This window comes from Staurois parvus, unplaced genomic scaffold (assembly GCF_062004578.1).
Source record: "Staurois parvus isolate SC_StPar_1 unplaced genomic scaffold, SC_StPar_1.0 ptg000018l, whole genome shotgun sequence".
NCBI lineage: Eukaryota > Metazoa > Chordata > Amphibia > Anura > Ranidae > Staurois > Staurois parvus.
Window position 1 is genome coordinate 21,632,927 of NW_028317814.1, and position 12,430 is coordinate 21,645,356.

Sequence of the window (12,430 nt, forward strand, 5' to 3'; positions counted from 1 at the left end):
CAAGGGTTTTCAGGGTGCGCCTGAAGGTGAGGAGGGTAGTCTGATGGATTGGGGTAGGGAGTTCCAGAGGATGGGGGAAGTCCTGGAGAAGTCCTGCAATTGGGCGTGGGAGGAGGAGACCAGGGAGCTAGAGAGTAGGAGGTCCTGTGAGGAGCAGAGGGCACCGGTAGGGTAGTATTTGGGTATCAGGTCAGTTATGTAGTTCGGGGCGGCATTGTGAATGGCTTTGTAGGTCAGAGTTAGCAGTTTGAATTTGATATGCAAACTGTTGTAATTCCTACACTGTTCACCTGATTTGGATGTAAATACCCTCAAATTAAAGCTGACAGTCTGCAGTTAAAGCACATCTTGTTTGTTTCATTTCAAATCCATTGTAATGGTGTATAGAGCTAAAAATTTTAGAATTGTGTAGATGTCCCAATATTTATGGACCTGACTGTACTTCAATTTGTATTGGGATTCAAGTTTTATGGACTGTATATTTGCGCTTTTATATGTATTTTATCTTGATTAACCATTGAATAAAGTATTGAATGTGTACAGGAATAGCACTGTTCTTTAGAAACATTCTGACTACAATTATTCTGTGATTTACAGATAGCCAGACAAAATAGCATTTTCAGAAATGGTATGCAAAGGCTGCAACCATATTTCTCCCATGACAGGTCTATTTTCAATTGGCAGTGTTGACTGCATGTGTTAATGTTCAAGCTGAACATTCTGTGAATGTCTCCCGCCCTTCTAGGAGGAACATTTTCACTTTCATTTCTGCTTCGCTCGTTTCAGCATGGCGTCTGTCAATCTACAAGAAGAGCTGGACTGCTCCATCTGTCTGGACATCTATAAAGATCCTGTGTCACTAAGATGTGGACATAACTTCTGCCAAGACTGTGTGGTGTCTGCACTGAAAGCACAGAAGTCCAGACTGTATACCTGTCCCGAATGTAAAGCTGAATATGCTGAGTGGCCTCTACTAGAGAAAAACAGGAAGCTACGAAACATAGTGGAAGGTTTCCTATCTATCCAGAGAGACCAGGAGAAGATATGTACGTATTGTGTTAAATCTTCTACACCCGCTGTTAAGACCTGCCTCCATTGTGAGATCTCTCTGTGTGCAGAGCACCTGGAGGCCCACAACAATAACTTGGATCATGTTTTAACGGAACCCACCTCCTCCTTCGGTAATAAAAAGTGCTCCATCCACAAGAAACCTTTGGAGTTCTACTGCTGTGAAGATACTACTTGTCTGTGTACCTCCTGTTGTTTGGTTGGAAAGCACAAGGGACATGATGTGATTCTTGTAGAAGAGGCTGCCGAGCAGGTGAAGGAGAGACTAAAAAATGCTTTGGTTAAACTTACTCCACTGCAAGACAAACTTGAAAAACAAGTTCGAAGTCTGCAGGAGCACAAGAAAAAAGTGCAGGGGAAAGCACATTCTGAAAAACAACAGGCTACCAACCTGTACAAAGATATCAGAAGACAGGCAGAGGTCCAAGAGAAACAAGTCCTAAGCGACATCTCCAAGGTGGAAGAACATGTTTTACTCAAAGTCTCTGATGTGATCAAGGAGGTGGAATCACAAAAGACCAAGCTGTCCAAGAAGATACGTGAAATGAAGAAGCTGAGTGACATGACTGATTCAATAGCTCTTCTGCAAGAACAGCAAGCAAATGTAGATGAAGATTCTGAGGGCCAAGATGTAAAAGTCAATAAAGATCTGGACATCCCTGGTCTGGATGAGGTTTTGGTTATGTTGACTTTGCATAAATCCATTACTGATTTTGTGAACAAGGCAAACTTGAAAGTTTCTTCCCACATAAAAGAGGCTTCTGACATGTTATTGGATGTCAACACTGCGCATATGAATGTGGCTTTATCCCATGACCTGAAGGTAGCATCATTTTACACAACACCTCAGGTCAGGTCAGAATTACCGGGGAGATTTACATTCTGGAGTCAAGTGTTGAGCACCAAGAGCTTCTCCTCAGGACAACATTTCTGGGAGATAGAAACCAGTCACTTTGGACTGTGCGAATTTGGGGTGTGCTACCCTAGCATGGAAAGGCATAAAGAAAGGTCTGGTATTGGAGAAAACAACAAGTCCTGGAGCTTACGACTTGCTCCGAATAAATATTTAGCTATGCATAATTCAGAAACACAGGAAGTTTCTCGCACGTCTCCCTGCTTGAGATATGTCGTGTACCTGGATTACAAGTCTGGACACTTGTCCTTCTATCAGCTGTGCGATACCATCCTACATCTCCATACCTTCAAGGCAACCTTCACCGAGCCCCTGCATGCTGCATTCTATGTGGATGATGGCGCTTGGGTAAAGATAAAAAGTTAAAAGGGGTACTCTGCTTTCTGACTGGTGCAAAACAGGTTCCAAAGTTTGAATTTGTGTATTTAAAACCTGAACTAGGTTTTTTATTGTATACTCACATTGGAAATGACATGATCTCGTAAGTATGTATATCTCATACTGAGAGTTCGCTGTGGAAGCTCTCAATTACTGTAGTAGTCACCGCTATTACAGTGATCGTCACTGTCTTCTGGGTCTTGTGGCAAGCAGCTGCCCCACGTCACACTGATCACAGGGGTTCGCTCACTTGGCACTGCTCATCACCCATTCACAAAAGACCTTGTATTTTTTCAATGAATACAAGACTGAATTAACTGAAGAGGAGGGATGGTGATATCACAATCTCCACCTCGTCCATTCAGAGATCATCATGTATTCATTAAGAATGAAGAGGACAGTGGTGATCACTGTAGTACAGTAGCAATGATTGGCAGCTTCGACATTGGCTCCTCAGGTATGATGTGCATACTTACATCGGTCTGAGCTGGACCAATCAAAATATGCAGTGAAGATCATACCTGAAGTTCAGCATCAATGATCTAAAGTGGTTGTAAACCCTTACATATACCTAGTGAAGTGACTGACCTTATATGATAGACAGGGGTGAAACAAATCCAAATACGTTCCAAGGAATTGTTGCTGTATTGTCTCCATTTATATTGTAAAGGGCTGAGCAAACTGTTGGCGCTATATAGAACCTGTATAATAATAATAATAAGTTGTACCTGTTTATTTGCAGCCATTTGTTCTGTACATCCTTGTAAAACTCAGAGATGAAAAGGATTATTCACAGATTCACAGAGCAGGGGTGGGGAGCTGCAGTTGCACACTGTATAAGAGCTCTGAGAGCTGATTGGAGGAAAGGGACTCCCCCCCCCCTCCCTTCACACAGCATACAGGAACAGAACTGAGGCTGTCAATCACAGGCTGTCTGCTGGAGCTCTCTCCCCGTCACCTTTTTAGCTCTTGGTGTCAGGAAAACATGTCAGAAGTGACTCATGCTGATAACAGAGGAACAAGACCGCAGAAAAACGACACAGAGAGCTTTGGAGAGAGGCAAGTAAACACTATAGAAATATGTTCTTTGTTCAGATTTCATGTATGAGGTTTACAACCACTTTAATGCTGACCTCTGGGGAAATTTTTAAACTACCCTTGTAGGTGGGGCTTTCCCTGCACTGCAAGGGTTAAATGCTCTTTAATCCTAGGGTACCATTAAAAGCAGCTTCACTTAACATATCCTATGCTATGGTTGTGGGGGGCCCTCGGCATCCTCACTTATAATGCAGACCACTGGTCCTGCATTGTATGTGTATGTGATGATGTAAGAGTGCCTGCAACTCATGGAGTGCTGAAGAGAAGTGGCTTTCGGCGATCGGCTACATGGAAAGGGAGAAGCCTGGAGGTGGAAGGAATAAGGTAAGTAAAACTGCATTTAAAGGTACCCTAAGGCCTGGCTCACACCTATGCGTTTTTAATGATTTTTTTTTTTATTGCAAAAACTCACTACAGTCCATTTAACATAGATTCCTATGGGACAAGTTCACATTTATGCATTTTCAGCCGTTGTATTTTTGGAAAGGATCAGGGACTTGTTTTTTTCCTGCAGCAGATTGCAACATGCATAGGTGTGAACCACGCCTTAGACAAAAATGAGCATTTAGCCCCTGCGGTCCAGGTTGAGCAAAGGTCATTTTAAATTTTCCCAGCTTTATCTAGTATGCAGAGATGCAGCACGTGACCAGGGGCGGACTGACAACTCATGGGGCCCCCGGGCAATAGAGGATCATGGGGCCCCTGTGTCTTTGCCCAAACTCAAAAAAGCCTCTGAAAAAGGTACCAGGGGCATCTCATGGGGCCCCTTACTGACCCTGGGCCCTCGGGCAGTGCCCAAGTTTCCAAATGGTCAGTCCACCCCTGCACGTGACTTTTCTTTATGTGGACTTTTTTCTTTAGGATGATTTATCCAGATATAGGGCTGGATTCTGCACTTACCCCTGGTTCACATATCCGCGTTCCTGCGGTCTGCGTTTTGCGTGGGTACAAGAGCCCATTCATTTGAATGGACTCCCGTGCCCCAGGACACGCAGTGAAGAAGTCCCTGCACTTCTTCTGAAAACGCAGCCCGCATGGGAACCTCGGTTCCCAGTACGTTTGCGATTTCCAGTGCGGGCGGAGTGCCATCAGAACTAATGGCACCTGCCCGTGGGTCCGCATTTCTCTGCGCGGGTGGATTTTTTAGTGTTGATCCGCAGCGGCACCACCCGCACAGATGTGAACCTAGCCTTAGCGTATCAGTGTCTGGATTTGTGGAAGATGATAGGCACATTAAAAGAGCCATTACTGAGAAAGCACATTGACTGGCATTGCCTTTTGAAAATGCTAATTATCTGGCTGTTATGCTGAGTTTTAGCCCTCATGGGCTGGGACGTATTTTGGCTGGAAAAAGACCCCAAAACTAGTGGGTTTCTAGGGGAGTTTTTTAGCTGTAAAAATGCTCTAACGATGAAAAGCGTGGTAAAACGACGCAAACTGGCATTTTTGGACTTTTTTGACCAAAAAGAAATTTTTTTTTTGGTAAAAAAAAACACAGTTTTTGAGCTGTAAAAATGCTCTGATGAAAAATGCGGTAAAAAGTAGCAAACCGGCGTTTTTGGACTTTTTTGACCAAAAAAACTTTTTTTTGTTAAAAAAAACAAAGTTTTTTAGCTGTAAAAATGATCTAATGAAAAACATGGTAAAACGCCGCAAACCGGCATTTTTTGACCCAAAAAAATTTTTTTTTTTGGTAAAAAAAAAACAATGAAAAACGCAGTAAAACACCGCAAACTGGCTTTTTTGACTTTTTTGACCAAAAAATATATTTTTTTTAGTAAAAAAAAAAACAAAGTTTTTTTAGCTGTAAAAATGCTCTGATGAAAAACGCGGTAAAACGCTGCAAACCGGCCTTTTTGCACTGTTTTGATCAAAAAAATAATTTTTTTTTTGTTAAAAAAAACGTTTTTTAGCTGTAAAAATGATCTGATGAAAATCGCTGTAAAACTGCCATTATTTGACCAAAAAAAATATTTTTTTTGGTAAAAAAAAAAACAAAGTTTTTTTAGCTGTAAAATGCTCTGATGAAGAATGTGGTAAAACGCTGCAAACCGGCCTTTTTGGACTTTTTTGACCAAAAAAAATTTTTTCTTGGTAAAAAAAAGTTTTTTCAGCTGTAAAAATGCTCTGATGAAAAACGCAGTAAAATGCCGCAAACTGACGTTTTTTGACCAAAAAAAAAATATTTTTTTGGTAGAAGAAAAGTTTTTTTAGCTGTACAAATGCTCTGATGAAAAACGCAGTAAAACACTGCAAACTGGCGTTTTTGGACTTTTTTGACCAAAAAAATATTTTTTTTGGTAAAAAAAAACACAAATGCTAACGCAGGAAAATGCCACTAATCGTGGCAAAACGCAGCTAAACGCTAATGCAAAAATGCTAAAAAAATGCTGAAAAACCCACGTTTTTAATGTGACTTTACACAGCTAATGTTACCAGCATTATCAAAATGTCCCGAGTGCATGAGGACTTATGACTTTCTCCCTAACCTAGAAAAAGTATGCAGATTAGGAGCTTTAAATGATACTATAAGGTCTCTTTTACACATGCTGTGGAGTGGGGTGCACTCTGAAGAGTGATCCACATTCAGATAATTATTCAGAGGGCATTTGACAGACAGTAATAAGACATTTTAATGCCTCATCACTGCCTGATTTAACCCTATAATTACTACTACTCCACACACTGCGCGCGGTTGTGGCATGGCCCCACTAACTTGACAGATGGTACCACCTGTCAAAATCTACACCTCAAGTTAAAAAATGAATCATGGCCACTGCATCTGTACAGCTTGATCTGATTGTATTGGGACAGTTCAGGTGGGCAGCTGGGGGGTAGGGGTGTGATAAAACTAGATCAGCTGCCTGTTTTTACGGCCCCTGGCCGTCCCTCTGAAACAGCACAGAGGGTCATGTCACACTGGTGATTTTGTAGTTGGGAATAATCACTGCTACCAGTTGCTAATGGCAGCAATTAATAGCGATTTGTAGCTAGTGGAACAGGGGCGGACTGACAATTCATGGGGCCCCCGGGCAATAGGGGATCATGGGGCCCCTGTGTCCTTGCCCAAAGTCAAAAAAGCCTATGAAAAAGGTACCAGGGGCATCTCATGGGGCCCCCTACTGACTCCGGGCCCTCAGGCAGTGCCCGAGTTTCCAAATGGTCAGTCCACCCCTGACTAGCAGATTAAAATCCACCAGCAAATTGAAGGCAAACACCAGCTAATACTTTATAAACAGTTACAGCAAACATTTTGTCCTTTTGGGATAAAGGGTTTGTATAAATAAAGAAAAGCTGATCATTGTAAGCACCCTTCAGTTTTAAATGGTTTGTCTCATCCCTGTAACTGATACATTCTGCTCGAGAGCTTGTTCTTTAACCACTTGCCCTTCAGAGGATTTACCCCCCCCTTCCTGACCAGGCCATTTTTTGTGTTACGGCACAGAGTTACTTTAACTGACAATTGCGCGGTCATGCAACGCTGCACCCAAATTAAAATTACTTCCTTTTTCCTTTTTGACCTATAAAAAAAAGACCGACAATTTTGAGAAAAAAAGCAATATTTTTTTACTTTTTGCTATTAAACATGTCCAGTAAAAAAATGTAAAAAATCAAATTTCATCATAAATGTAGGCCAAAATGCATTCTATGTCTTTGCTAAAAAAAATGCCAATAAGTGTAAATAACTAGTTTACGTGAAAATTATAGCGTCTAAAAATGGCGGTACAAATACTGGGATTTTTTTTTTCCACTAGTAATGGCGGTGATCAGCAAATTATAGCAGGACTGTGGAGGGCATTCTAACACTGGGGGGAACTGACTTGGTGTCACTAACATCCCCAGTGGCACAAATACAGTGATCAGTGCTAATAAAAAGCATTGACACTGTACTAATGGCACTGGGCAGGAAGGGGTTAACATCTGGGGCGATCAAAGGGTTAACTCTGTGCTGTGTGTTTTACTGAGGGCTGTGTTAGTGCTTTCAACTGTAAGCACATTGCTTTGTATGGCTCTGCATATGAAGGATAGAGACTATACTTTTTTCTCACATGCACATGAGATGTATTCGAGACTGGATTATATATTGTTAGAACATCGATTTATAGAGTCCTTGGTCAAAGTAATGTCAATATCAGATCATGCTCCTGTTACAATGAAATTAATATGGGGGAAGGAGTTGAGAGGTGGAACAGTATGGAACTGGAATGAGACACTTCTCCTGGATCAAGAGACTGATCAAATAATTAAAAAACAGCGATTTAAAAAAAATAAAAAAAAAATACACTGCCTTAACGATTTAGACAGGTATAAATATCCGTATAACCATTACTCGTCCTGATAAATACTGGTCATCATTGGCTATAGAGAATGTATTTATACAGTATTCCTATGGTTGTGTTACTGTGATCACATTATCATTGAATTTCTCTGCCAATTGTGTGTACTTTCTTTGTTCATAAAAAAATTAATTTGCAAAAACCACAGCCCTGAGTAGTTACATGAATATAGGGACTCTGGCCAGGCCTGGAGGCAAAAATCTATCAAGCGCTATCACGCATGAGCGGAAACAGAAGATGACTCGGATGTTTATGTCCAAGGAATCTTCGTAAACACGAACGAAAAATCCAAATGTTAAAAAGATATTGGCCTAATAAGATCATGAAAGCAGAATTCTGCAGATTATATTTTATGTATCACTATTTATGTATATAGGTCATGTAATAAACGATATTATACTCATTGCTGGTAATTGTTGTGTATATCGCTCGTTCTGGGCGGAAGGGCGTGGCTACAAGGTCACACACACACTGCATCACTTCCACTTGTACAGAAGACGTCAGCACTACGTATTGCCCGACGAACGATTTTTTTTTTAGATTGGTTAATATGGGCCACGATTTTGACCAACGAACAAACACCTCTCAGTCGTCGGATGACCGATCGGTCAAGTTTCTAATCGTGTATACCCACCTTTAGTATCTGAATGAGCTCTATTGAGTACTTTTTGTGTTGACACACCTGAAATGAATTTAGTGGATTTATAAAGAGGGTTAAACTGGGCTTTAGCCCTAGTTCACACCGGTGCAACTTGTCATGTGATTTGACAGAAAAAAAAAAAGTCGCATAACAAGTCGCACCCAATTGTCAGCAATGGAACCGTTTAAAACAGTGCACCTCCATCGCAGTCACACAGATTTTGAAAGTAGCTCCTGCACTATATTTTGCGATTTCAGGTGCGACTTGCATCGACATCTGTGCATGAAGTGGCATGGACATGCGACTTTGCCATAAATTTCAGAGTCGCATCCATTGTGAGCAAGGGCTTAAAGCTCAACTCCAGGTTTTAATGAACTTTGAATAGCTCATTTATACCAAGCTGGTCCAAACTATTACCTTCACTAACACGCAGCAACTATGGTGTCCTTTTATGACACAGAGAATAGCTGTGATTCTCTGGTCATTCAGTTTATAACACTCAGGAGAACACGTTCAGCCCTTCACTGGAGATCTGTGTTCTCCCTCCAGATTCTCCAGCCCAGAGCTGGAGAATCGGAGGGACCGCAAACTAAGCAGCGATAATTTACCTCTGTTTAGTAAACTGATCTTTTACTGTAATCTCGCGAGATTATAGTAAAATCAGCCGTTTTCCAGTGTTTGGAGAACTGATCTACATATGCTTCATAAACGGCATTCACAGGAGAACTGTGTTCTCTGAGAATTCCAGAGAACTGAGCAGCGATCTATTACTGCTGGTTCATAAACGGACACCTATGTGTGCTGTATAAACTATACTGTATACAGCACTGTGTTTCCAGCAGCAGGACAGGGACTACCCATCCCACTTCCAGAACAAAATTGAGAGACTATTTTATGAATACAAGGCTTCCTCTGACTGGCTGAGGTGGAGATTGATATCTGCCCATCTCTGCACTTCAGCCAAAGAGAGGAAAGCAGTGTGTTCATAATACACAAGGCTTCCTGTGAATGGCTGAGTAGTGATTTGTGAATGGTCCTGCAGCTTTCTGGAACCTGTGACATGTCCCAGAAGGCTGTAGGCAAAAATGGGGGCAAACTTCCGCTAGGATCACCTAGGTGATTTGAGTGGAAACATTTTAAAATCTAGGTACCCGCTCCACCCCCTGGAAAAAAAAAAAATATATATATGCCAAATATGGCAGAGGAAGACAAAGTAGAACTTCCCCTTTTGGGTGAGGTTTCACTTTTAAGTGGAATTGAGTCTGTAACACATCTTCAGTGCTCTTTCCGGAATGTGAATGTTTGCATAGCATCCTTGCACATAAACAGCAGACTTACCTCCCAATGTGCCTTCCCTTTGGTCATGCAAGACTGACCAACCTTTGCCATCTTCTCCTAGCTGGCCTCACTAAAGCATCTTCTTAAACAGTGATTGATGTTGCCCACAGATTATGTATGTGCACAGGAGTTAAAAGGACAAGTTCACCTTCACAAAAAACAACTGCATGTACAAAAAGTTTAATTTATTTTTTTTGTTAGGAGCCTGTAACACATTGCATCAGCAGATCGTGGGTGTAATGCCACGGTCCTGCAGACTATAGCTGTCGGCCTGTACCTCCAATACGGGCAGGCAGATACACACTGACAGGAATCGCAATGAACTACCTAGAGTGATCAACAGTGCCCTGGTAATTCATTAAGAACTACAAGCCATCAGCCGCAAAGGCTGTCAGTACTTGTAGTTTTCACATTCGTGGAACACTGTGAATGAATGACGCAGCCAGGTTTTACAGATTGCGCACTGTCAAAATAAGGAAGCGGGGGGGGGGGGGGGAGGCAGACGCATCTAACATGTTACACCCCGAATATGGGTGTAACGTTACAAAGGGCGAACCTATCCTTTTCTTCCAGATTTTGAATTGTACACTGAGGTGCACATACACCACAGTGTACAATTAAAAAAAGGTTTGCAGAAACAAAGATTTTTTATTTTTTTTTGCAGAAGGGACATTATGTAAATCCTGGGTGAAAACATTCTAAATAGACCCCTATATGATCATTTCTGCTTTAAAAAAGGTAGTCAGCAATATTTATCAAAAATATTTTTTCAAAAGGTGTAGAGCTGCTTCTATTTCTTGTGTAAACTACTATTCCTATCAATCCCCCATGTAACAAAAATGAACAAAAGGTAGACATGTTTGTCAAGTCTCACCTGTGTGAAAACCATGATTCCCTCCATAGATGTGGTGGAGAAAATAAGTAGACATGAAGGGAGAAGTGTTTTATTTTAGAGTTACTGGGTAGAAAGGAAAATAAGTTAATATACATATACATACAGTGGGGCAAAAAAGTATTTAGTCAGCCACCAATTGTGCAAGTTCTCCCACTTAAAAAGATGAGATAGGCCTGTAATTGGTATCATAGGTAGACCTCAACTATGAGAGACAAAATGAGAAAACAAATCCAGACAATCACATTGGCTGATTTGGAAAGAATTTATTTGCAAATTATGGTGGAAAATAAGTATTTGGTCAATATGAAAAGTTCATCTCAATACTTTGTTATATATCCTTTGTTGGCAATGACAGAGGTCAAACGTTTCCTGTAAGTCTTCACAAGGTTGGCACACACTGTTGCTGGTATGTTGGCCCATCCTCCATGCAGATCTCCTCTAGAGCAGTGATGTTTTGGGGCTGTCACTGGTTACAGACTTTCAACTCCCTCCAAAGGTTTTCTATGGGGTTGAGATCTGGAGACTGGCTAGGCCACTCCAGGACCTTGAAATGCTTCTTACAAAGCCACTCCTTCGTTGCCCGGGCGGTATGTTTGAGATCATTGTCATGTTGGAAGACCCAGCCTCGTTTCATCTTCAATGCCCTTGCTGATGGAAGGAGGTTTGCACTCAAAATCTCACAATACATGGCCCCATTCATTCTGTCCTGTACATGGTTCAGTCGTCCTGGTACCTTTGCGGAGAAACAGCCCCAAAGCATGACGTTGCCACCCCCATGCTTCACAGTAGGTATGGTGTTCTTTGGATGCAACTCAGCATTCTCTCTCCTCCAAACACGATGAGTTGTGTTTCTACCAAACAGTTCTATTTTGGTTTCATCTGACCATATGACATTCTCCCAATCCTCTTCTGGATCATCCAAATGCTCTCTAGCAAACTTCAGACGGGCCCGGACATGTAATGGCTTAAGCAGGGGGACAGGTCTGGCACTGCAGGATGAGTCCCTGGCAGCGTAGTGTGCTACTGATGTTAGCCTTTGTTACGTTGGTCCTAGCTCTCTGCAGGTCATTCACTAGGTCCCCCCTGTGTGGTCCTGGGATTTTTGCTCACCGTTCTTGTGATCATTTTGACCCCACGGGGTGAGATCTTGCATGGAGCCCCAGATTGAGGGAGATTATCAGTGGTCTTGTATGTCTTCCATTTTCTAATTATTGCTCCCACAGTTGATTTGTTCACACCAAGCTGCTTGCCTATTGCAGATTCAGTCTTCCCAGCCTGGTGCAGGTCTACAATTTTGTTTCTGGTGTCCTTCGACAGCTCTTTGGTCTTCACCATAGTGGACTTTGGAGTGTGACTGTTTGAGGTTGTGGACAGGTGTCTTTTATACTGATAACAAGTTCAAACAGGTGCCATTGATACAGGTAATGAGTGCAGGACAGAGGAGCTTCTTAAAGAAGAAGGTACAGGTCTGTGAGAGCCAGAAATCTTGCTCGTTTGTAGGTGACCAAATACTTATTTTCCACCATAATTTGCAAATAAATGCTTTCCAAATCAGCCAATGTGATTGTCTGGATTTTTTTTTCTCATTTTGTCTCTCATAGTTGAGGTCTACCTATGATGCCAATTACAGGCCTCTCTCATATTTTTAGGTGGGAGAACTTGCACAATTGGTGGCTGACTAAATACTTTTTTGCCCCACTGTATGTGAAGGAGGGTAGGCAGGACAGAACACACAAGGCAGTTGGCAAACACACAAAGCTTTA

General features: G+C 41.8%; 1 protein-coding gene across 1 annotated transcript; it reads left to right on the top strand.

The window, feature by feature from the left end:
- Positions 1-782: 782 nt before the first annotated feature.
- Positions 783-8,197, top strand: LOC149473175 (E3 ubiquitin/ISG15 ligase TRIM25-like). Its single transcript, XM_089682868.1, has one exon. The coding sequence runs from the start codon at positions 788-790 to the stop codon at positions 2,345-2,347; it is 1,560 nt and encodes a 519-aa protein (XP_089538994.1). The 5' UTR covers positions 783-787; the 3' UTR covers positions 2,348-8,197.
- The last annotated feature ends 4,233 nt before the right edge of the window (positions 8,198-12,430 follow it).